Below are 25,000 nucleotides of genomic sequence, written 5' to 3' on the forward strand. Positions count from 1 at the left end.
AACACAATCCTTGGATTCGTCCTTGAGTAGATTACATAGCTGACTACCAGGATGTGAATGCGGGAATTGAAAATAATACTCATAGAAAATAATAAATCAGACTAAAGAGAAAAAAGGAAGTATCTGATGTTGTTAATGGTCAGTGGGGTACCTCTGGGCAGCGATTTCGGATTACATAAGTACTCATCACCTTCATTAATTTTTGCCAACATCAACGTGATCCGGTGGCAGATGTAATAAGACAACGACTCCCGTACACGTGGTACCGTGTTCGATCCCCGCTGAGTCCCTCATTTTCAATAATTTGAGAAACAATCCCATAAAAGAAGGAAGGGTCTAGAATCGAACCCGGGACTGCCAACATCGAAACCTTTGCAACAATCCACTCGACTAGACTGCATGTTGTTCAAAATGGATCTTATCGCATTTATTGTGTACATAATACTCATGTGGAAATCCTACAAATACATAAGATAAAATGTCGAGCACCTTAAACCATGATGGCCGAATGGTATAAAACTTTGCCTCCCGTTCAAGGAATTCAGGGTTCGATCCTCGCTTGTGCACCCTTGAACTAACATTCATTATGATGAAATCGAAAGGTTGGAGAAAACAAGGCTCGAACACGATAACAAGTAAACCAAAGGCAAGGTCGTATACCACTCGACTATTTCGGCTTTGAAGATTTAGGGGTTTTTGGTTCTATTTATATAATTCCTGGTTGTATAGTTCGACTGCTATTTGTCACTCTATAGGATAATTAGAACAAAATGAAACAAGAGCGGCAAGCTATCATAGGCGATTGGTTAACAACACGGGCTCCGATGTAGACGAACAGGGTTCGATCCCCACGTCTGGCTGAGTGCTTCACTGTTTTTTTTTTAGTCAGGATTTCCTGTCCAAATGCAGTTGACTCATTTTTTGTTCTCTTGGTTAAATAAAGCTTTTGGAAAAAAAAAAACTCACGTGATGACGTTGTTACTGAAAACCTATATAAGCTGTGACAAATTAACGAGCGATCTTTCTTTTCTTCTGCACCCTGACAACGTCACGTCGACATCCTCTGCCTGCTGGTCTCCACTCATCTCGACAAGATGACCAAAAGCTTCGACATGAGGTTTGTTTAAACATTCTTCTTACAATCGTAGTTGTAACTTTTATCATGTTCACCTTTTGAACGTGCAAACACCTTGCTAGCATGCTAACTAAAATGTTTGCTCGTCAACCGCGTGCTAAAATGACGAACTCATTTAGTTGACACGTTTGGCAATAAATGATCGCGGTAAGTAAAGTACTTATTTGTTAAAACTTTTAGTTATTAAACGCCTCAAGGTATTTGGAAGCGGAAGAGCTTGAATAACACGACGTACGCACTTTTCTCAGTTCCAGCGTTTTGAGAAGAGCAGCATCGTTCGGCAGAAGGGAGCCAATGTTTTTACATTAACAACTTCAACTATAATCAACTCTTAACTTTGTTTTAATTTGTCCACAGGTTTGCATCTTGAAGAGAATGGACTCCGCCTGAAATCACGTTTTGTTTTTTGGCTCTACACTTGCTAAATGTGCTTGCATGTTTCAAAGCTATGTAATGTCAACGTGTCTTTCAGCCCAGCTGTTTGCCGCAGGCCATTGACACTGTCCATCTCAGCCCTGTTCTCGTCACTGGTGAGACACAAACACTCATACACGTTAAAATGTGTTATAATGTTTTAATGTTTCAGCACATGGTGAAGATGACTGAAGGATGGTAAGGACGTGTCAGGTGACTTGCACTAACCATTCCTGACATGCTGCTTTTTTCTGTGTGTGTGCGTGCAGGTAAAAACGGCATCTTGACTTCAACCAATCAGAGCTGCCTGAGAAACAAGAATTGTATAAGAAAGGGGCTGGCCATCGCTGGGTTTGAGCATGCTGCAAAACAAAATGGCTGACGTGAACATTTGATAAACATATTTGAACATCTCTTTCTGTAGTTTCCCCAAAGCTGCATTGAACTGCATTTCACTCGGGACCCTCAAAAAGGTATGTTTACCTTTTTGTGCTGACACTTCACTTGGTAATCCTCTGCTTTTGTCCACTAGGTGGTGCCAAAGCATCTCTGGGCCCTGGAGAAGCTTCCAGTGACCGGCACAGTCTTGAATTAGTCATCATGGAGAAACTGCTTGGCCACCAAGATCCTGCACCTGTAGGAGGAAGACAAACGTGTATATCTTTATTGCTGCTGTTTTTTTTGTTTTTTTGTTTTTTTTTAAATAAATCTGACACATGCTAATAAAGTGAAGTAGAATCTGGACTGGTTCTCGTACGCTCTATCAATGCATGTCACTTGAATGTTTTCTTCATGGTCCGTTTCCTGTGAATGCAGCTGCGTCATCAGATGGTCCCAGAAACTCACAGGTCATCTTCAGCACTGGTGGGTTTAATCTTGTGCAAAATATGTGCTCCATTTATTTAAAAAAAAAAAAAAAAGCACTTAATGTGTCCTTTTGTTTGTAGAGTCCACTTCACCAGGCAGTGACTGTCCAACATTTGCTTTCTTCGTGCTGCATTGATGGCATCAGCTTGGAAAAAGTTGACGCAATTGAGGGTAAGCTTTGAATTAGGGATGCACCGAATTTTCGACCACTGAAAATATTCAGCCAAAAATGGGCATTTTTAGCATTCGGGCGAAATCAAATTTAAAGGCAAAATAATATGGCTGAAATTGGATGTTTTGACACAAGCAAAAAAAAAAAAAAAAGAGCTGCATTTGTTTGCATTACACACCAAACGCCTCGACGCTTGCTGGCATTTCACTGTGAGTACCGGCAGCTTCATTCTGCAGCACCTTCCCTTTTTTTCTCTGACTCGAGCACGTCTACTTTTTCTGATTGGTATTCCGGTGGCCGTGCTAAATACTTAAGCTAATGCTTGCACTATTGCTATCACCAGTGTCAAACACCATTATCTTGCTGCATGACTTTGCAATCTGTTCCTGAAGCAGATTGGCTGGTGCAAAGAAATCTATTTTTAAATGTTGAATACGTGTGCGGATTTTAAGTGCGCCACTGTATCGCGCTCCAAATACAAACGTGTCATCTACACGTCTGTTCCTCCTGTGCAAACTACTGTACATTACGGCTGTCAAACGATTATTTTTCTCCCAATCTATCGACTACCTTTATGATTGATTAGTCTAAAATATTTTCAACTAGTCTACAGATTTATTTTGGGGTTTATGCAGGGCTACTAAATTGTGGGGGGGCTGTAATCCTTTTAGTCTGGGGCCGTCTCAAACCATGAATAGATGAGTCATGTGAGCCCTTGCGCCATGTCACCTATGGAATCAGAATCCCGCCAATACTCAACCTCATAAGACTTTAAATCTCCGAAAAACATTTTTGTAGGACTGATTTAATGACTGAAAAAGCTTTATATATAATATATAAAAAAATTCATTCAGAGGTTCAAATCTTTTACAGACTGTTTCAAAAAAGGCATTTTGGCGCTGTTCTCTCTGAACAATTTGTTTCCTGTGTTGAAACCTGTTTTATTTTTGTTTTTTTAACTTGTAACTAAGTCAGACTTCCGCTCACACCACCACCACGTACCCTCAAGTTTCAAGTATGTTACGAGTATTGGCAGTGTTCTTCTTTGGTCCTGTGAGCGGCGCTGTTGTGTAATTGAATGGGACTATGAATTAGTTTTAAAATAACATTGGAAAACATTTTTGATCTTAAAGATGCGGTCTTCCGTTTTCACTCAGGAAAATGCACTATAAATACAGGATGTATACACTTGAACTTCTCAGTCTACACCTCTGGGCTTCTGTTAATGTGTGGTGGTGATTTATTTTTATTTTTTTCTCCTTTTCCTTCCCCCTAACACCCCCCAGCCTGTATTTTTGCCATTTTTTGTTTTGTCAACAGCGGGACGTTTCGGTGGACAGACAATTGTTTACCAGTCCAGCCAATTGCAGACCGGGGGGGGGAGTGTCGCAGATGGGGCTGGGCGAATTTGTCGGCTGCATGACATCACTCTCATGGCAACTTGACAGCATGCATCCCCCCCCCCAACTCACTCACAAGCTTACAGGTGTGAGGGAGGGGAGGGGAGGGGGGGGTTGTGCATGCTGTCAAGTTTGGAGTGACGTCATGCAGCCGACAAATTCGCCCGACCTTTAGGAAGACCTTTAACGTTAAAGTTATAAGTTAAAAATGATCACCATTTACAGGTTTCAACATGGAAACACATTTTTCAGGCAGAACAATGCCAATTTTTATTTATTTTTTAAAAAATTTTTTAAATTAAACTCAGCTTGACCATTTTGAACCTCTGAATTTGTAGGTCAAACACTGTAAACTTCCCCCCCCCCTCCCAGCCTTTCGGTTTTCAGCCAAGCAGTCCTCTCTTTTGGTTTCATCCAAAAATGTTAATTTCGGTGCATCCCTACTTTGAATGTTGTCGACTTGGCAAGCTCCTCCTCAATGTCTTCCACTGTTATGCCGTAGGTGCCAAGGAACATGGCAGGCTTCTTGACGACTCAGCCGTGTGATTTGTCGGCCCAAATCACAGAAGTTGTCAGATCCCCTTCTGTGCTGGTGGGTTTCACTTCATCACATTTGAAAAACATTTGCTGCACAGCAAGTTGACTTGAGTCACTGATGTTTTGTCTTAGGTCTGCATGATCTGCTCCCGCTGGGTCACAACTTCACCTGGTGATGACAAGGATACAGCGATCAAGTCCAACTTCGTTTTTTTTTTTTTTTTTTTTTTTTACTTTTTTAAAGTCAAAATAAAATATTTAAAAAAAAAAAAAGTTAGTTTTTTTCCAAGTTTGCCATTCCAACATTTACTCTGCAAAAAAAAGTTGACAAATTGCAAAAATTATTGAACTTTTCTTGTAACATCACAAACTCTTGAAATGTTTCAAAATATAGCTTGTAAAATAAAAGGGTGTGGCCAAGTTGCATGGTAGGTGGGGTTAAGCAAGTTTCTGAGCAAGAAGCAATCTGATTGGTGGGTTCTGTAATAAGTACCAGATTCTGATTGGTTGGCTCTGTAAGTGGGCGGGGTTTATGCAAATTACTCCACCTAATGATTTGCATAAGTGGGTGTGACCATGCAAATTAGGCAATATACCCTGTCTAGTGTAGAAAAGGGGTGTGGCTATGCAGATTTATTTGCATACAGTCAGCTGATAGGTCAATTCTGAGAGGGAGTGGTTAGTTATGCAAATTAATTCAGGCTTTTCCTGAAGTAGGTGGTGCTATGTCACTTAATTTGCATGTTGAACCTTCCTCGTAGGAAGAAAGCATTTTTTTTGTCCTTGAAATAGATTGCAAGTGGATTGTGCAGGTTGTTCTTGAAGATGTTTTGGCCTCTGGTGCAAGCAGGCTTCCTCGATTCGTGCTCAAAATCCCACCATCTGGCCTTGAGAATGAACCGAGAGTTTGCAAGGACAACCTGAACAATCTGCTTACAAGCCATTCGAGGCCCTGTGACAAATAGTCACAATTTGAAAAATCACAGAAATAAAACACGGAGACACTCTTTCCAGTTGAAAAATATATTTGACTTCAGACAAGCACTTCTTTTTTTTTTCACACAGCAATCATGTTCTAGTCATGTTACAAACACGGGTTGACAGGCTGTACATGGAAGCAGCAGCACACGACACCATGTTGTGTGTGTGATGTCACATGAGCACAAGCCATCAAACACTAATAGACAAGATCATCATTCAGTGCTTCTGGACATGTGCGGAACATTTGTTTTCATACTATTATTTTCCTAAGTGGGAAAAAATAACATCCATTGATTGATTCTAAAATAGCATTATTTTGCCAATCATTTTCAATCATTAGGGCACAATGTCATTGAATAAAGCACATGTTCACAAGCATTGAATGATGTTCTGTGTCGTACATCAAGCAGAGGTTAAAGTGCACTGAGAAATGGCTTAGTGACATCATGTACGTCAAGCACACAACATTTGCCTTCAAATAGCGCACACACCTGTCCGAAAGCAGATTGCTGTCAATGTAGCGCAGACGACCTGTCCACATGTCTTCAGTGCTTGAGTCTGTTGGCTTCATCTTCGTCCAAGACCTCCTCCATCATGTCAGGAAAAAACAAAAAGGAGTCAGTCATGCTCATTCACATCAACATCAAATTACTCACAACACTTCAGGGTCGCAGCTAAGTCTAATGCTACCTCGCTCAAAAAACAAAAACAAAAAAACAACAGTAATTAACGATGCCAAACTGTCAATAAATGCCTCAATTAAAATCGTTAAAGGTTAGCATATGGAATCATTCGTAAAAGCAGAACAATTTTTAATTAAAAAACAAAAAACTATTTCTATTTGCACACAGTAGCACACAGTAGTGAAGTAGCACACATCCCTTCATAGCATTAGCATGTTGAAGTTGACGGAGCACATGGAACAACATGCACAGGTTCGACTGTCCACAGTTGAGGACATGATCTATCTGTCAATAGACCATGTTCACATAGTCAAGAAATAAGACTGAGAGTGTACCTAATATTTGGACACTTTGATTAGGTACACTTGAGGGCGATCTACTGACACCTCATGACTTGTCTATCATCATAACCTGTATACATGAGTCAAGACAACAACGAGAGTGTACCGAATAATTTGTCCATTTTGGAAAGTCATTCGGTACATGAGTGCAACTAAAAACCAACTGCCTGATCAATCTCTCTATAGGCCAAATCCAATTCATCAACACTGCCACATGTGGAACCAGACAAGTACATCATTCAGTGCTCCTGGACATGTGCTTTTAATCAAGTTTTTTTTTTTTGTGTGTGTACAAATAGTATTTATTTTAATTAGTAGGCAACATAATATCAAACTAATATTTTATTTAATGCATTTGGGGGAAAAAAAAGTTTTTATTTTTGCTTATATTTTCTAAAAAAATTATTTTTCAATAATTTGGGCCACACCAATGTGATTTTTAAAAAAGCAAATGTTGAGAACCATTGAATGTTGTCCTGGTGTGTGTCCTGGTACAGCAAGCGCAAGTCAAAGTGCACTGACAAATGGCTAAGTGGCATCAGACACACCTCAAGCACACAACATGGCATCCTTGGATTAAAAAAAGTACACGCACCTGTCTAAGAGCAGATTTCCAGTTGCATGGTGTAGCGCAGACCCATCCATGTCCCAAACGGCCTCCATCATGTCAAGAAAACACAAACGGAAGCAGTCAGTCATGCTCATTTGCATATTGTAAGTGGCAATTTGCATAAAACACTTGGTTTTTATACAGATGAAAAATCTTAAATATTCACATCACTACTTGATAAATGTCATATTATTGAAGTTTTGACGACTTTCGGTCGGTTTTTGATTTTTCATAGAATGCAAGTGATTCATGCAGTGAACAGGCAGGTCAGTGCGTTCCAACCTTAAGCCACTCCCCCACCCGCTCACTGCGGTCTCCTGACTCCACCCTTCTCACGCCCATCACCCGTGAAGACCTGCCTTCGCAAACTGCTGCTGCCCCGCCCTCTGGAACTTGTGCTGCATTCGAGAATTGTCGGAAATCGGACTTTTCTGACTTCAAACCAGGAAGTGCATATGGAAACACTGCTTTGAACTCTAAAATCCCAATTTTTTATCTTTAAGAAATATATTTTTTAACTTTATTGCAATTTACAGAACAAACAGCAACAGTAAAGTTATTCCTTGAATGTATGGGAAATCTCAAAAGTACCCATACTTCACCAACGGACTACATTGTGACGTCACTCTACAATGGCGACCGCTTTGGAAACAGCACTGATCTGAATATATGCCTGGATAGCCGATAGCCCGAGGCTTTTGAAGTCAGGAGGCCGCCATATTACTCCAAGAAACGTTTCTCGACATACGATCCTATGGGGTATATGCCACGGAAGAGGCGGGACTTCCGACTTCTGTGATTTTGCACATGAGCTTTGATTCCGGTCCGGGTTGCGAATGCGCAACCGAGGGGCACAAAGTCGGAAGCACACAGCCCACACGTCGCAAAACGAACCGGAACAAAAGCTCATGTGCAAAAACAGTCCCGCCTCTTCCATGGCATATACCCCATACATTTATAGTATCGAAATCGGAGAATATTTGAGACAGTACTTAGTAGAAACAGCATGATTTATTATGTTTTAAATTTGTTAAACATAAACAAGAGGTCTTAAGAGATTTTACAACTTGCCTTCATATAAATGTATAAATTATATGCTTAATGTTTACAGGAGGAAATTGCATTTATTTTTATTTTTTAATTATAATAACTAATTCAACAAAACATGTTTTCCAAATCTAATATTTGGGTCCAAGGAACTAAGTAATAAAAGAAAAAGGGGGTCTTCAAAGCGTTACCTTTTCACAACACGTCGCCACTTTTCTTCAGCTGTGGTGCAGGTAGACTGGCAGCAGCCGACTTGGAGACAATATTCCTTTATTGTGGGCGCCTCTGTGCATGTAAACAATCAAAAATTACCGACTAAACGTAACTTAAAACATGTGTTAGCCTCGAAGCAAACAAAACGCCCAGACAAACAAATCCTCATTTCGTTTTCCGGTCGGTGTTTAACTTCCGGGTCGCAGCTGAGTTGGCAAATAACTAGAGGGCAAATTTGTCATTAATGCGTGTCGAACGGTACATCCAGAATTTAAAGTTTAAACATTTTAAATTACTCGTTCGTACAAACCATGGGTCACCAACGTGTCTTCTTTTTTAAATCCGGGTATTTTTCATCCAACAATTTTGACAAATTTGTATCTAGAGCCAGAACATGGCATACAGACTCAAAATAGTAAACATTTACAAGACATCATACCTAACAAAATCCCAATTCCATTGTAATCATACAACGCATTAAAATAACTGAATTTTTCAGAGGTGATTTTTAGTGCTGATATTTTTGCATGCAGCCCTTTTATATAAGTGCTAAAGTACAGACTTCTGTAATCAAGTGACCCTGCTGTCCAGCGATTACATGGACAGTCAAAAGCAATTTGTTTGAAGCTCTTCAGACTGAAAACATTCTGTCCAAATGCAATAAGAAATAAATTACCTCCAGAATGTGGTTTCAATCCACCTCGCAAAAATCAGATTTGTGTTTTGTTACTGTTCAGACTACAAAAGAGCCAGTCTCGTTGATGACTAGCATTAACGCAAGAGCAAAAAAATCCTGAGAATACATTGTTTTCTTTATTTAGATATACAGTACAAAGAACAAATATAAAAATGCTTCTCTAGTCCATCTTCTACTCTTCCTGTGCCTTGTTCTTCTTTTTTCTGCACACATAAAATATTTAGTGCAAATAAATATAACAGCAACAAAAATAATCACTTAAGTCACACGGTAATCTCACCTGACTTGTTTTTTCAGAGAATTTGCAGTTTTTTTGTCACGCTTTTCTGCTTTTAGTGGACTTTTCTGGACTTTTTTGGGTGTATCATTTTGCTGCTTTTTCTGGACTTTTCGGGCCTTTTTCTGGACATTTTTGGGCAGTTCTTTTTGCTGCTTTTTCTGGACATTTTTGGGCGTTTTTTTCATGAGGGAACGCGGTGTGGTGGAAATAGTGGTCCTATTGGGTGGTTTCTTCTCCAGCCTCCTCCTCACTTTGCTAAACAAAACAAAACAAGAACAAACACTCAACTTAAACGTGAAAGTGCCAGAGGGAAAAAAATAAATAAAAAAATATGTAACTATTGTTTGTACCTGTGTATCTTCTTGAAGCCAACCATGTAATCTGGTACTGGACAGCCGGCTTGTTTGATGACGGTAGCGATGCTAGCGGCGAAATATAACAATTTATTATCGATTAGCAACTTGCAACAATTTTGAATGAATCCTCTTGTTGGCACCATTGTGGTCGTACCTTCGCAGGAGCGGTTTGTCGTTTTCTGTGAAAAAGGTGATGGCTTTCCCTCGATGTCCCGCTCGGCCCGTGCGACCTAAGAGGATATGAATGACAATTTTTTTTTTTATTACAGAAAGAAGAAGAAGAAGAAAAAAAAAAACTACACGTCAAACATACATTGAAATGTGTTGATATTCCGTTTTTTTTTGTGAGTTTAAATATGAGGTTGTCGACCTATCCTGTGAATGTATTCGACGGAACTGGTGGGGAAATCGTAGTTGAGCACCAGGTTGACGCCCTTGAAGTCGATTCCTCGCGCCATCAACGCCGTACAGATTAGCACCCAGATCTTCCCGCAGCGGAAACTCTCCACCACGTTGTCCCGCTGCAAGAAGGTGAAGATGGTCAGTGCCATTTTCTCATGTCAATGACATATTCATAAAACATATTTTTGCTATTTTATACCTGCTGCTGCGTGCGCTCAGCGTGAATGACGTCCACGTTGATGCCCTCGTAGACGAGCTCGTGGAAGAGCTCCCGCGCTCGCTCGATGGACTGGACGAACACCAGCACGGGAGGCAGAAAGCCCTGAAAACACGACATTCAAGCTTGAATCTGTCATTTAAATTTTTATTGACTATTTTGAAAGCGGAACGTGGCCTTCAAACCTTCTTGATGATGTCACGCACCGCCACCAGCTTGCCGCTCTCCGTGCCGACAAACAGCAACTCCTGCTCCACGGAAGCCACAGCCGTGTTCCTAAACATTTGTGATTATTTTTGTCAAATAAAAGTTTGAATTAATACGACAAAATATAACCAACTAAAAAAAAAAAAAAAAAAAAAAAAGTAATATATTGTTATTAAATGGTCTAGTTTAAGAAAAACAAGGGAGGTGTCGCAGGAGGATTTCATTGACTAATTTTATTTTTAAAGAAAGGTCTTTTGAATAAAGTGTTTTTTTTTTATTGTTGTGTTTTAAGTGTACTCAGTGGAGTAAATTAAATAAAAATGTAATAAAAATATAATGTAAGTTATGCAAAATACATGAAAAGTATTACAAAAATTTAAGAAAAAAAATACAAACTTTTTAAAATTTAAAAATAAGTAATAGCCACCTAAATATGTATAAGTTATGAAGAAAAATATCAATAGTACAAATAAAATAAGATGCTAACAAAATACACAAAAAAAGTTGAATAAAAAAAAAACTTTAAAAAATGTTTATAAAAGTAATATTAGATCTACACCCCCACACACAATATAAATATACAAATGGAAAAAAATAAGTGCATAATATTGAAAAAAAAAAAAAATATATATATATATATATATATATATATATATATATATATAAGATGCAAGTAAATTAATATAAAAATTAACATATAACATAAAAACTAACCTAAATTTAAAAAAATTAAATAAGGATGCACACAAGAAAGATTTAAATGTAAAATAATTAAATTGGCAGCATGTTTTTTTTTTCACGAGTAAATTCTAAATTTTGTTTTTAAAAATAAAAAAATAAAAATAAAAATGCACATGATTAAAAAAAATGTATTAAAATAATCCATGCTAAACATTACTACTACTAAGTTCATCAGCACTGCAGCCTTGCCTGTGTCCGATGTTGACAGATACCAGATTATCCAGGTTGAGACGGCACCACTGTTCCACATCCTGCGTGCAGGTGGCGCTAAAGAACGCCCGGCGCACCTTGGCGCTGGAACAGGCCAGGAAAATGGCGGCCAGCTGCTCCCTGAAGCCCGTCTTGCCGTCCTCGAAAAGCTTGTCCGACTCGTCCACCACAAGCCACTCCACGCTGCCCAACGCGCACGCACAAAAGACACACACAAACTGTTTACAAAACACTACCATGCCAAAACTACAGGGGGCGCCACACCATGCAACTACATTTCAGCCTATCAGAAGACATTGCTGGGAAACAACAAAAATGGTTGAGGAGATTGAGAATCCTACATGGGGAAAAAAAAAATATATATATATATATATATCAATGCAACAAAATGGCTGCCAGTATGTGGCTAGGCGTTACCTGCTGAGGTCAATGGCGGGGGGGTCCTGCTTGAGCAGGAAGACAAGTCGATTGGGAGTACTGATGAGGACGTCTGTACGGGACAGACAAGCACATTTAAAAAAAAAAAAAAAAAAAAAAAAAAAAAAAAACTACCAACTTCTTCACAATTCCACTTTTTTTTTTTTTTTTTTTTTGCCTTCCAGCACATTACCGAATTTTTTGTTGGACTGAGGTCCAAACTTGTTGGCCGCTACCGCCGCTTTGTTTAGGATGTGGATCCGGAAGCCAGCACCCTCAGACAGCCGCACCATCTCTCGGTGGGTCTGACAAACAAAAATTGTTGCTTGCATTTTATTCCACTTCACTTTTCAGAATTTCATTTTCTCACATTTCTTTTCAAATGGGGCAAACATTGTTTTGTACAGTCAACACAAATTTCACAATAGTCACCTTAACGTAGCTATTTTCTTATTGGATTTACAAACATTGATTTAAAATAAATCAAAACTAACTAAACAAATCGGAAAATGAGGGTAAAAATGTCACCCACTGCCTGGTATAGTAAATTTGCCTCGCTGGTTTACGTCCAGATCAGCCCCTCAATCAGTGAAACCCACGATACAAAATATTTATGGAATATATAAACAACAATCATGCCCTAAAGATGTGCATTATAAAATGAACCTACATCTGTTGCTCTGTAGGCGGAAAAAGCAGGCTTAAGGAGGACTTTGTTTAATAAAGAAAAGCAAAAACTATGCTCAGCTTGAAGTACTTCCTGATTTAACTCCATTCAAATTTTCAGAGGTCAAACAATAGCGTACTGACATCTAGTGGCCAACAGTGGAATTACACCCCAAATAAACAGGAGGCAGACATATAAAAACTGTACACTTTTTTTTTTTTTTATCCAGCGAAATAGCATGACTGTGAGCCCAGAATCTGCCACAGGAGGGGGGATTAGTGTATGCATTTATTTCACAAGACGACATCATTATTATTATTATTATCATTATTATTATAAAAAAAAAAACACTTTATTTTAATTAAAATTGAGCCTCCTTCAGTATTACTGATTACTACTTTTGTAAGTCTAAGTCCTTGGAAAGAACCACTAATTAGTATTCCGACAATTCGTGATTGATGTGATTCTTCGGCGGTTACCTGGCTGGCGAGTTCTCTGGTGGGCGAGATGACGACGGCCCTGAAGCCGAGCTTGGCAGGCTGCTTGAGGTGCGCGAGCAGCGGGAGGCAGAAGGCCAGCGTTTTGCCCGATCCCGTCGGAGCGCAGGCTAGGATCTCGCGACCCTGACGGATGCACGTCATGATTGTCACATTGTACCGGCGTGTGCACGCACACGTGCGTTTATACTCACGTGCATCATGAGCGGAATGGCCTGCATCTGAATGGGCGTGGGCGCGCTGAGGCCGGCGTCGCGCAGGTTCTGAAGTAGCCGCGGGTCGAGTTGGTACTCCGACTGTAGCTCCTCGAAGGTGGACACGGGGTCCGGCGTGTCGCTGCCGTGCACGTTGATGCGGTGGCGAGAACGCAGACGGTTCACCTGAAGCACATCATGACAAGTTTTTCATTACATACACTGGAATTCATTATTATACATTTTTTTCTTAAATATAAAATATCAATTAAAAAAAAAAAATGCAGCGATAATAAAATACAAAAAACATATAAATCAACACAAATAAGTCAGGCATACTACGATAATGTTAACGTTACTAGAACTATTGCTCGTCTAACAAATAAAGAGTCCAACCTTCTCCCGATGAAGCTGCTTCAGTCTTTTCAGCGATGACTTCTCCTTCCCATCGCCTGGAAGGTTCCGGATCTTCCAGTCCAGTGAGGACGTCCAGGTGATCCCGTCCTGCTTTGAGTTGTTCTGTCTGTCAGCATCACCTGGAAAACATTGTACCTTAACTATTAACTTTATTAATATAATTTTATATATACGGTGATACCTAGACTCATTAAAAGCAAATGTTACCAGTTAGCTTTTTTGTCGACTTTTTCTTCTTCTTCACCCTCCTCTCCTCATCTCGTCTCTTTCTTTTTCTGGCCCCGACTTCGCTCTCCCCACCCTCATCCTCTTGATCCATAGCTGTGCTCTGGGCTCCATTCGTCACGCCTGAGGCGAAGTAATCAATCGCAGAGAGCTGCTCGAGCGACGTGTCTCCCACATGCGTCCTGACAATCTAGAAAAACAAATAAAATGCAATCGAAATGTGACCACGTCAGTGTTCCACTGAGGTACTCGTGACACTAAACTGTCCGTAAAACATCCTGAAAAATGAAAACTGTGGATGATAATCACGCCGCGTTAACACGAGTAGCCAAAAATTGAACAAATTGTAGCCATTTTCATCAATGAAATTACATTATTCAGTCTAAAAGGTAATCAAATATACACAATAGCCGTACCTTGAAGCGAGCAGCGTCCTGGCCAAACCTTTTCAGGTTGAATTTAGCTCCAGATCCGAGTTTCCGAAACAACTCGAAGGCGTCCATCTTGGCTTGTAGGCTAGGCTACACTTCGCGTGCGCAGAGTGGATATGCGCTTCATTTTCTTCTTCTGTGGTGTTTATTTGTGATCGGTCACCTCACTCGATCGCCAACTACTGTATTGGAGTTTACACTGACCATTTGCATAGTAGGGGAAAAAAAAAAAGCCTGTGGCGCTTGCTTATTTTGTGCTGGGCAGAGTTAAAGGCTGATTCAATTTTAAAAAGTCTGCATTAGTTGCAAGTATAGGTAGAAGAAGAAAAAATAACAATACAATGACAAATGATATGATTATTGTCCTTTTACTTAATTTGTAAAATCATCTTTGAAGTTCTGAGGTTCCTGTGTGGAGTTTGCATGTTTCCACCATGTTGGCTAAATTGTGCATACGTGTAAATGTTTATGTTCTATAAAGCTGGTGACCAGTCCAGGCTGGAGCCCACTTCCTCCCCCAAAGTCAGCTGCAGCTGCTCAGTTTAAACTTAATGCCAACAAGCAGTATCGAAAATGGATGGATGGATATTTGAGTTTATCTTCCAACATGTCAAACGTGCTTTTGGTGGCATGTCCTGAGCTTTTAATTGAACATCAAAGGCATGTGTTGAAATGATGAGTAAAATAAAACAGCTTGTGATGACAAAACCAAAACAGGCTGTTCATGGTGCACGATTAAAAGCCTCCACTAAGGCACGTGGGTGTCTATTTTGTTAGTTCTTCTTCGCAGTCTTTCAGCAAATCCTCCAGGAAGTAAATCAGCACCTCTTTCCCACTCTTCTGCTCTTCCGTGTCAACCTCCATCACTTTGAGTCGTTGAACAGTCTGCTGCAGACTCTGGACTCTCTGCTGCGGGTTAAAAACATCCCCCACCGCCGTGTCCTTCTCCTCCCCCGCCGTCTCCTCGGTCAGCAGGTACTTGAGCAAGTGCTCCCTGACACCGCCGCCCTCCTCACCGGCCAACGAGGCGGAAATTGCGGGTAGGTCCGGAGGCAGCCCGAGGCGCAGCAGGTGCAGTAGGGCCTGCGACAGAGTGTGGCGCAGGCTGGCGCTGTAGCGGAATTCCAGGAAGTCGTGGGTGTCCTCGCTGCTCCGGAGCGCCGCCGCCAGCGAGCGCCAAACATGGCCGAAGCGATCGGCGTCGCCGTAGCAACAGCGGTGGGCGGGTACGGCCAGGGCGGCCGCCGATTTGATGCGCACTTTGTAGTTCTTGCAGGAGGCCACCACGTTGCAGAGGGCCGCCAAGGCGTCGCCGGACCAGCAGGCGGACTCTGTGCAATGTTGACATATAGTTTTACAATTTACAATGCAGGGCTATTTTCTTTATTAAAGCCATGAGATTAAAAAAAAAAAAAAGAAAAAAGAAAAAAAAAGTTTTTTGGGCGGTGGCTGGAATACATTGCCATTTCCATTCATTTTAATAGTGAAAATTTGTAGAGGGAAACTGAAATGTAAAATCACAAAATTAAAATTTGTAAGACTACTTACCAGTGTATACCAAATCAACATGAACGGAATTCCATTTATCCATTTTAGCCTAACCTGTCAATAGCCAGATTGATAATTGAGATTCACTCAAGGGAGTTCTCCACACTATCAATCTGTGACTGCTCCATGGTGATTTGCTCGGGAAAGGCAGGACGTTCTGTACAATACTTCAAGCTGATTGGACGATGCGGTGTTGTGCACGTTTGTTTTGACCAATCACGGCCACGAATGAAAATGTCGTCTTCGTTCTTCTCGAAGGGGGCGGGCGCGCCTCCTGCACCCGCCGGGTTGGAGGAGGCCCCGCTGGTCGTTCCTCTTACTCATTTCACTAGTTTTGTACTATACACTTTCTTAACTATACACATAAAAAAAAAAAGTTTTATTTAAAACAAATAAATCAATTATTTAAGTAAATAAAAAAAATTGTATGCAGATTTAACTAATTTTCATTGTATATTTACATTAAAGCAAACAATTCAAACAAAATACATGGGAAAAAAAACATTAAATGTAATGTATGTAAAATTGCTTACAACTATTCGTTAAAAAAGAAATTAATTTAAAAAAATACATAGTACATGTATTTTAATTAACCAATGTTAAGGTAAAAAACTAAATGAACTAAATTAATGCGACAGATGACTCTTGATGATGAAACTGTGATATGAGCTGGATTAAAGGAGTGACTTTATCATTGTATTTGTCTGTTTTTCTCCTTAATATTTGGCATTTGTTGCTCCTTTTTGTTCTCATTCTGTAATTTGCATATGAGCATATGAACATATAAAAGTAAAAAAAAAAAAAGAAAAAAAAGAAAAAAAAAGAAAAATCCTGAGCCTAGCACAGTGGGTTAAACGGAGCTCCACTTACCGAGCGGCAAGTCTGGATTCTTGAAGGCTTTACCCAGCGCGTAGCAGGCGTTCCAGCGCACCTTCATGGTGGCCACCGACTGCACCGTCTTGACCAGAGCTCTCACGGAATCCTCCAGAGGTTGCCGGAAGGCCGCGCGGCTCAGCTGATCTCTGTGCAGGAAATGCAGCAGGTTCCCCAGGGCTCGAACCGCGTTGCCCTTTACCTAAACGGGCCAAAACAAACAAACATTTGAGTGCAGTAGTATCTGTCGTGGATAACAAAAAAAAAAAAAAAACAACAACAAAAAATAACTTACACATCCCTGTTGAATGACAGTTTTTCCTTCAATAAAATATGACAAAAATGTGACAAAATGCTATTTGGAAATGAAAAGATGTCACCTTGTCTTTATCAGCCGCCCCACGCGTGGCTGCTTGCAGCATCTTCAGCACTAACATGTCTGACATCTCTTTCTGAAAGTCCACTTCCACGCAGTCCCTGGAGGAGACGAGAAACAAAAAATAACGTCACTCACACAAAATCTCTCACACTCGCATGCGAGTTTGATCCGGTCTTACATGTTGACGAGGAGCGTGTCGGACAGGTTACCGAGCGACCAGGCGGCTTTGGCGCGCACGTTGGAGGATCGGTCGTCCAGGGCGGAGAGGATGACGTTGGCCGTATCCGCCACAAACATCAAGTCCTCCAATTAAGACAAATCAATGTGTCAAGTGGTTGTAAAAGAACAGCAGTAATTAAGCAGGATATTTTCTAATTATCAAAATTAGAAAATAGCATGACTATTTTGTGTAGTCAGTCACCTCGAGATAGAATGATCGATCGATTATTAAGTGACATGCCCATCTGCAGTTGAAATTAGGAATGTGTATTTCTATCATTGATTCAGTGGTAAAAATAATTGCATTCTTTTTTTATATGTAGATAAATAAGTATATCAGACAATCCATATTCTAAAATACTAACTGGCATGAAGTGAAAGTTTATTGTAATATATACAAACAAAGTGCATTCTATAATCATTATTTCTGAACAAATATGTATGTATATTCTTTATTTTCAAATGTATACAAAAATGTAAATAATTAAGATTAGCTATGAAAAAAAAAAAATAATCTAATCTAAGCCTTTGACTAAGTGAAATGCCTGTCTCATTAAAATTATGAATGGGTACTTCCGTCACTGATTCAGCTGGGCAAATATTGCCATCTTATTCATAATCATATTTATCTAAGACTGTATATTGTTTGCTCTTCAATGTCAGAAACAAAAAATATTACAAAAATCAGGGAAGGGGGAAAAAACAAAGAAAAAAAAACAAAACAAAAAACACGTGACGCAATTATTCTGCGGTGGAAAAAATAAATTGAAAAACAGAAATACACAAAATAGTGCAAAAAGCAAAGCTTATTTTATTTTTCTCACAAAGTTGTTGTTCTCCCTCGAGTCAATGGATGTGTTTTTTTTTTTTTTAAATAGTACATATATTATCGCAACTACATTGCTTTTTAAAATATTATTGACATATGTAGTGTATATCGCTGTAATGGTGCATAGATGTAGCTCAGCTTTCTGAATCACACATTACGTCTTTGAGCGAAAACTTGCTAGTTGTAGTAGTAAACAGTCCTTATAAATCATTTACACATGATCAATCAATTCTTTAACTAATCAGTAAGGCTGTCACTACCTCTCTCAGGCAAGGGAAGCGCACGTAGATGCCCAGAGCCCTGACGGACGCCATCTTGACCAGGTCGCTGTCGCTGTAGGTGAGGCCCAGCAGGACGGTGATGCACATCAGCTGCATCTTGTCCTGTTATAAGACAAGCAAAATTCAGTTGGCAATTACCGAGTTCAATTTTCAGCCATGTGAAAATTGACAAATGAACTTGAATGAAACCAACACGATTAATAGCGTCGTACTCACGGGCAGCTGAGCGAAGGCCTGCGACAGGATGGAGGCGAGCGTGTCGCAGGCGCTGGTCTGTAACGTGGGATGCTGCTGGTTCTGCAGAGCGCTGTTCAGCGGCCCGCTCAGAACCTCCGTCCAGAACTGCACCACCTTTTCAGATCAATGCATTATTAGATGTCTGTTTACAAGCTTTAAAATAAAAACATTGATTTTAATTTTTAATACTCACAGAAAAGTTAAGACATCTTAGTTTTTTTTTTTTTAAATTAATTATGTTTTGTTTTTTTTTAATCTCTAACTTTTTGGGAGTAGTGCCTATGCCTCTGATTGCCTACGTACTTGGTTCAGGGGGACCCGCGTGCCCTCTGGAACGTTGCCCTCCGCCTGGTACTGCTGAATGATTCCAGTTCCGAGCTCTTCCAGCAGCTGCACAAATCGTTGGCTTAGAACGAGGTCAACTTTTTCCTCATAGATGGCCAAACAAACTACAATACATCTCCAGGACTTCAAATTACACAATTACAAAAAAAAACCTAAAACAAAATAACATCAAGTGAATAAAAAAAGTTGTGGATGGTCACATTTGATCAACAATCATTTTTTTTTAGGTCGTTTTAGGCACAGCATTGACAAACAGATTAAGAATTGAGTGAGGTTTTTATCTTTTTGTGGATTTATAGATATTAGTTTTGAAATAAAAAACATGTAAAAAATGAATCAAAAATAAAATCAATTGAAGGCCTTTTGAAAATGAGTGATACGTTTAAAAAGAAATTAAAACTTTTTTTTTTTTTTTTTTAAAGTCGACAAAGAGAACGTTAAGATGAATCCACAACTACATTCTTGTAAGGTCAGCAACGTTAAAGAGAAAAATTGTTTTAAAAAATCATTTTAAACATGTTTAATGAATATTTTGATTTAATTTATACTGTACATAATTATTTACAAATACTAGCCAGGGTTTTTCCTGGGTCAAATTGAGGCAGAGGTGGTATCAATCTAACTATGATTGGTGACTACCGATACCAGTCTTATTTTAAGGTATCTGTACTTGCGGCGGTGGCCGATACCATTATGAGCAGCATCAGGTACTAGAAATTAGAAATTATGTGAATACAAAGTTGCCATTAATTTTTGCCTTTTTTTTTTTTTTAACTACAATAATTAAAAATGCATCCACGGCGTGTTGTAAAACACTTATGTTTATTGTATTTGTGTTTTTATGACTTTGGCGATGGCTGGAGCACGCCACCTCGCAACCAGGAAATGTGCGTGTGCCACGGTTGCTCCATGATCTGTTTCTTCTTCGTTACATTAAAGTTAAAAAAAAAAAAAAAAAAAAGAAGAAGCCGTTTCTTCTTCGGTTGTTGTTTCAGTTCTTTCCGTTTTACGACTGTTGATATAGCGCCTCCATAATAGTGCAACACTGCAACTGCAGCTGAAGAGCTGTATTAAGCGATATCAGTGGCTGGAGGTGGCAAGCAAATTAGGTGGAGGCGGCCGCCTCTGAATTTTGTACACAGGAAAAATCCTGTTAACTATGAACGACAATAAATAAACAAAAATAAATAAATAAAAATAATGGTACTTGTTACTCCTATCAAGAAAAATAAACAGCATTTAATTTTTCTGTACGTCCTGAGCATATACACAATAAAAATCCTTGACTAACTAAATGAAACGCAAACAGCAAGTTTTACCTTGGCGCCGTGGAGCTGTATGGACGGGTCGCTTTCCGCCAGGCAGCGAGCGCAGAGTTGTCCGATTTCGCACAAGCACGCTTGGCTCAGCGAGATGTAACCTCGCACCAGATGGGAAAGCACCTGCAGGGCCTCCAGCCGCACCGGCGACGGCTCCAAGAGCGGGCCCGCGCCACCCTCGCCGTCCGACTGCTCGTCCCTGGGCTGCGTCACCAGCGCGGCGCACAGCGTCAGCAGCCACGGCGGGCCACCCTCAGCCTCCTTGGGCGTGCGAGGAGCCCGCGGCGAGGGGGTTTCGCCTCGTTGTCGCCAGTTCAGTGCGCGAGAGTCGTGCGGCGTGAAGGAGCCGCCGCTGCCCTCTGGCTGCTGGAGGAGGAGCTGCACCTCAGGGAGTGGCGCCTGAGTCGTCACCAGGGCGCCGTACAGCGTCAGGGCCGACACTCGCACGTTAGCGTCTGAGGATGCGGGGGGGGAAAAAAAATTTTCTTTATCATATTATATCAAATGGAGACTAAAATGGCCGCTTTGTCTTTTCAGGCATGACTTCTTATAATTTATATTTTAAAGTATGTCAACAAACTTTAACAACGTTGAAAACTAATATAGTCCTTAATTTTGCTTTGACTATCTACACGGCTTCCAATTTGGAGGCAGTTGGACAAAATCTTTAGGAGTAATAACTGTTTGAATGAGCCTGAGAAATGCCCAAAACATAGCTAAAATGGCCACTTTGAATCAATCATAGGTTGTTCTTCGGGACTTTTTTTTTTTTTTTTACCTCTGTGGCGCACATATGGTCGTATCTGCTTCCATAGGGAGCTGAGCAGGCCAGGCCTCAGGCGGTGGTACGGCGCATTGGACACCAGGTGGGCCAAACACTGACGACACAGGAAAATGTCGCAATTACTTATAGCCACACCAGGAGGCGCTCTTTTTTTTTTTGTATTATTTTTATCTTAATGTTTCTGTGAATTGCAAAAACAAAAAAAAGCATAATTGATGCTCCCTAAAAACATTACGTAACTTCCTATTAGGGCTGGGCAATAAATTAAATTAATTGGATTAATCATCATTTTGAAAATCGAATCATTGAAAATGTGCAAAATTCAAACAGAATTTGCTTCTCCTTCCCACTGGTCGCTGCATCAGTGGAGGCTGGTGTCTGTGGATCTCACTCTGGTTCATCCATCCTTACTTCCTTTAGTTTTTTTCTCTGGTCTCTTGTGATCTCCCTAATCTATTGGAATTTAGAGGTTTCTGGGGTTGGTGAAAGATTCTGATTTTGTAACCCGGTGGGTGGCAGGTGGCGTCTGGTTGGTGATGGATTTCACTTTGCTTCATCTTTCTTTCCTTTGATTTTTTCCTCTGGTCTCCTGACCTTGATGACTCTGGCAAGACTTTGAAGTATACAGTTAAGGTGAGGGGTATGGGGTTTTTATTAGGTTTCATGTGAATTCATGAGCACAAACTCATGCACGCATGTCCCACACAAAAGAAAATTTGCTAAATCGGGAAATTGAATTTTGCCTTCTGGATTATTAATTATTGACTATTGATTGATTAGGATTACAGTATTATGTTCTGTTACATCCAGATGTTATTGAGAGTTGTAATTCTCCATAAATGGCAGAATGCTGGTTGGGTGATTTACAAAAACATGCTTACAATAGCTACCAACTACTTCGTTGTGGCAATTAAGCACAAACTATTAATGTTAAGTACCCGGTATATGTTAAAACTGATTTAGAATCGATATACATTATTGTTGTCTGAACATTTTTGCACAGGAATTATTTTTTAATAAATGAAACATTTACATTTCAATTAAAATCGTAATCGTCCTGAATTACTGAAAAAAAATAAAAAAAAAATAAAAAAAAATAAAAAAAATAAAAAATAAAAATTCTGAATATGGAATTTGCAAATACCTTTATGACCTGCGTGAGGGTCTGAGGCGACGTTTCGGCCACGAGCGCCAAGCTGAGCGAGCGGTGCAGCTCTCGAACGGCGGCAGCCAAGGTGAAAGAGAACGGCGTGAAGGAGGTGCGCGGTGACGCCGTGTCCTCCGCCACGGCAAGGAACTGCCGAGAACCATCCAGCATGCCCGACAGCGCCTGCAGTGCGCACGTACGGACCTATGAAACAGACACCACAAAACGGGGAAAACATTTAAAAGAGAAAGCATCTTTTTTTTGCATTATCTTAAAAAAAAAAAAAAAAGAAAGCCCAATTGTTATCAGAAGCAACAAAGCGAATCTGGGGGGGGGGGGGGGGGGGGGGGGGTGACATGAATGTGAAAAACTGCCTACCTTGGGTGAGGGGTCCTTCAGTATGATGGTGAGCAGAGTGAGTGGCGGCGCGGCTCCGTTTCCGACGGGAGCTTCAGGAATGAAGGAGGACCAGTAGCCGTACAGAGTGCGCTTCTCCACCCACTTGACCACAGCCAGCAGGCAGTGCAGCGCCCCCTGGCGTACACGGGCGTGACTAACCCTGACAGGGAGCGAAAGGCACGATCACGGACGTTTCATTAGGTACGTCCGCCAATGACATACAATACAGTGTTCAGATTTAAGAATATGAGATGTATCACTTAATTCTTCTTGTACCGCTTATCCTTTCATTCTTCAAAGCATTTTTTTTTAAATCTCAAAACAGCTATGAATAAATAAACATTAAATTTATTAACATCATTTGCAGTTAGGACACACTTTGTTCAGGATTGCCGCCACCTACAGGAGTGGATTGGTTTAGGATTTCCATCTTCATTTAATTACCCTTTATTATTTAGAATAAAACTAAATTTTCTCTCCAACTGAAAGCTTTATTGAATAATTTAAAAAAAAAAATGCATTAAATAAAATTAAAAATGCAACAAGTATGTCATGTGCAATTGACACATACTTTGTTTGGCATTACTGCCCATGTAGTTTGACTGTTTTAAGTTAGTTTATTTTTATTTTTTCACATACAAATTATTTTCTAACATTCTCACAACTAACATCTAATGATAAATGAATGCATAAAATGAAACAAAAACCTCTCTAAAAATCAAAATGCCTGCAGTTGGCACCTACAACGTTTAGCATTACCGCCACCTACAGGCCTGGAGTGGAACATTATTTCATGTTACTACTTTCTTGTGTAGCAAATCTCATTACATTGAGCGCAACATAAAAAGTTACTTTCCTAGTCAGCTTCTCGATTTCCCTACCTTAACTTTCCCTGCGCGCTGCCTTCCGGGTCAGAAAACTCAGAATCCGAAGTGTTCCGCTTCCACGCAGGATACAGTGAAACCGCGGAAGGTTTGACTTCACTTCCTGTTTTGTGAGTCGCCAACGCCACCGTCTCGCGGTCATCCTCGTCGTCCCGCCTGCTCTCCTCCATGCTTGCTTTCTTCACCTTCCCTCTGGACCTCCTCTTCTTGTTCTACGAGAAGGAATGTTCTCAGTCATCACATCTGAAGAACTGCATTGGAAGTCCACCGCCTCACCGCAGACGCTTTGCCACCACCGTCCTTCGCCGCTTCTGTCGGTTTGGGGATTTCGGCGTCGTGTTTGAGCGCAGGGGGGCTCTCGTAATGTGGCAGAGGTGCTGGGTAGAGCATGGCAGGCCACTCCACGCTGATGCCCGGAGTTCCCTGGAACATGAGCCTCTAAGAAAAGATAGACTGCGTTAATAGAAGAGCTGACAATAACCTACATTTTTTTAAACACTATCCTAACGCATCGTTACCCAAATCTTAATGACCAAAACAAGTGGTTACAACATAAGCGCTACTTATCTTAAATTTACCGCCAAACCTAAATCCTAACCTTTCCTGAACTAATCACAATCCATAACCCTACGACAGAAATGTGAGTATCTCAAACCATAAGGCGATGATGACACTGGCATGAATTTAACAGATTTTTAGTAGGGATAGATCGGATATTGGGCATTTTGCCAAATATTGATACGGGCCTTTTAAAAAAAATAAATAAATCTGATGACCGATAAAAGGTCAATCCAAAACCATTTTAATCTCAGGTTACTATTTATTTAAATTTTCCGTTAACGTTATAAGAGTTGCTGCTGACCATGGGAACATTCTGAACCTTTTGTTTTTGTTCAACATTAAAAGAAAGTAATGTGAAAGCTTAAGATTTCAGGTAATTTTAAATTTTGGGAAAAAATAGTTACTGTGGAAGACTATAGAGAGCTGTGGTATTTTTACTTGTTTACATTTAACTTTTTAAGACGTACTGATTACCTTGAGAGCTTCCTAAACATTTTATCAGAAATTTAAAATTGTTATTTTCTAAGATAAAAAACTAATTTTAAAAAGTCAGAAAAATTGTTTGATAAATATGCTTTTAGACATTACAAAGTCTAGATTAGCATTTGTATTTAAAACATTTTTGACGCCAATATTTTTTTCTTACTTTTTACTGAAAATGAATATCGGATTAATATATTGGTTATCGGCCTGCTTGACTACGAATCATCAGCGTCAGTCCTGACAAAAAAAAAACAAAAAAAAACAAAAGCAAAACATCGGTCTATCTCTAATTTTTAGACATTGCTAAACTGAATTTGTCACCTTGAGAGCAGCCAGCACTGATCCGATCACCTC

The 25,000-nt window shown here is 40.1% G+C and overlaps 3 protein-coding genes and 1 long non-coding RNA gene across 12 annotated transcripts in view; 1 reads left to right on the forward strand and 3 right to left on the reverse strand.

The window, feature by feature from the left end:
- Nucleotides 1–670: 670 nt before the first annotated feature.
- Nucleotides 671–4,754, forward strand: LOC144006405 (uncharacterized). Of its 6 annotated transcripts, none has more exons than XR_013279798.1 (8): nt 671–1,117; nt 1,608–1,665; nt 1,819–2,022; nt 2,082–2,204; nt 2,366–2,413; nt 2,497–2,587; nt 4,491–4,580; nt 4,658–4,754. XR_013279798.1 is itself a non-coding variant. In XM_077505239.1 (6 exons), exons 1-6 carry the CDS (start codon nt 1,274–1,276, stop codon nt 2,550–2,552), a joined length of 327 nt encoding a protein of 108 aa, XP_077361365.1. In that variant the 5' UTR covers nt 1,146–1,273; the 3' UTR covers nt 2,553–2,604. The 6 variants fall into 6 exon arrangements, 1 of the variants encoding a protein (XP_077361365.1); XR_013279795.1 differs by lacking the exons at nt 671–1,117; nt 1,819–2,022 and adding exons at nt 1,146–1,282; nt 1,390–1,420 and having other exon boundaries at nt 1,606–1,665; XR_013279797.1 differs by having other exon boundaries at nt 1,493–1,665; nt 2,082–2,413.
- Nucleotides 1,549–8,594, reverse strand: LOC144006406 (uncharacterized). Of its 4 annotated transcripts, XR_013279802.1 has the most exons (6): nt 7,126–8,594; nt 5,998–6,093; nt 4,433–4,694; nt 2,307–2,441; nt 2,033–2,183; nt 1,549–1,911 (listed from the first exon to the last, which is right to left on the reverse strand). It is a non-coding gene; the product is annotated as an uncharacterized LOC144006406 (long non-coding RNA). The 4 variants fall into 4 exon arrangements; XR_013279803.1 differs by having other exon boundaries at nt 1,549–1,856; nt 2,307–4,694; XR_013279801.1 differs by having other exon boundaries at nt 1,551–1,911; nt 2,307–4,694; nt 5,998–6,090.
- Nucleotides 8,595–9,191: 597 nt separating this feature from the next.
- Nucleotides 9,192–14,573, reverse strand: ddx52 (DEAD (Asp-Glu-Ala-Asp) box polypeptide 52). The gene is made up of 15 exons (XM_077504293.1): nt 14,344–14,573; nt 13,910–14,117; nt 13,682–13,821; nt 13,286–13,471; nt 13,074–13,217; nt 12,121–12,232; nt 11,928–12,000; nt 11,490–11,693; nt 10,538–10,628; nt 10,335–10,457; nt 10,104–10,254; nt 9,888–9,963; nt 9,728–9,799; nt 9,378–9,632; nt 9,192–9,300 (listed from the first exon to the last, which is right to left on the reverse strand). The coding sequence occupies exons 1-15, from the start codon at nt 14,428–14,430 to the stop codon at nt 9,270–9,272; spliced, it is 1,953 nt and encodes a 650-aa protein (XP_077360419.1). The 5' UTR covers nt 14,431–14,573; the 3' UTR covers nt 9,192–9,269.
- A 134-nt stretch (nt 14,574–14,707) lies between these two features.
- The window catches only part of heatr6 (HEAT repeat containing 6), a 12,493-nt gene continuing 2,200 nt past the window's right edge, over nt 14,708–25,000 (reverse strand). Inside the window, exons 6-19 of the mRNA XM_077504292.1 lie at nt 24,968–25,000; nt 23,879–24,040; nt 23,600–23,814; nt 22,698–22,878; nt 22,317–22,523; nt 21,167–21,266; nt 20,389–20,843; nt 19,028–19,114; nt 18,704–18,838; nt 18,467–18,589; nt 17,337–17,461; nt 17,160–17,256; nt 16,777–16,981; nt 14,708–15,689 (exon numbers count right to left, since the gene is read on the reverse strand). The exon at nt 24,968–25,000 is cut by the window's right edge and continues 69 nt beyond it. Coding sequence (XP_077360418.1) covers nt 15,124–15,689; nt 16,777–16,981; nt 17,160–17,256; nt 17,337–17,461; nt 18,467–18,589; nt 18,704–18,838; nt 19,028–19,114; nt 20,389–20,843; nt 21,167–21,266; nt 22,317–22,523; nt 22,698–22,878; nt 23,600–23,814; nt 23,879–24,040; nt 24,968–25,000 — 2,691 coding nt within the window. The 3' untranslated portion in view covers nt 14,708–15,123. The remainder of the gene's footprint in view (nt 15,690–16,776; nt 16,982–17,159; nt 17,257–17,336; nt 17,462–18,466; nt 18,590–18,703; nt 18,839–19,027; nt 19,115–20,388; nt 20,844–21,166; nt 21,267–22,316; nt 22,524–22,697; nt 22,879–23,599; nt 23,815–23,878; nt 24,041–24,967) is intronic.

Source organism: Festucalex cinctus, chromosome 18 (genome assembly GCF_051991245.1).
Source record: "Festucalex cinctus isolate MCC-2025b chromosome 18, RoL_Fcin_1.0, whole genome shotgun sequence".
NCBI classification, from domain to species: Eukaryota; Metazoa; Chordata; class Actinopteri; order Syngnathiformes; family Syngnathidae; genus Festucalex; species Festucalex cinctus.

What these genes read in the sequence shown, in the direction of transcription:
- LOC144006405 (XM_077505239.1), top strand. An exon ending in GAGCAGCATCGTTCGGCAGA is followed by an intron (nt 1,421 to 1,605) that starts AGGGAGCCAATG and finishes AACGTGTCTTTC; the next exon opens with AGCCCAGCTGTTTGCCGCAG. An exon ending in ACAGGTCATCTTCAGCACTG is followed by an intron (nt 2,414 to 2,496) that starts GTGGGTTTAATC and finishes TTTTGTTTGTAG; the next exon opens with AGTCCACTTCACCAGGCAGT.
- ddx52 (XM_077504293.1), bottom strand. Translation starts at nt 14,430, where the DNA reads ATGGACGCCTTCGAGTTGTTTCGGAAACTCGGATCTGGAGCTAAATTC. An exon ending in GACAAACCGCTCCTGCGAAG is followed by an intron (nt 9,800 to 9,887) that starts GTACGACCACAA and finishes TTTCGCCGCTAG; the next exon opens with CATCGCTACCGTCATCAAAC. An exon ending in GGCTTCAAGAAGATACACAG is followed by an intron (nt 9,633 to 9,727) that starts GTACAAACAATA and finishes TGTTTTGTTTAG; the next exon opens with CAAAGTGAGGAGGAGGCTGG.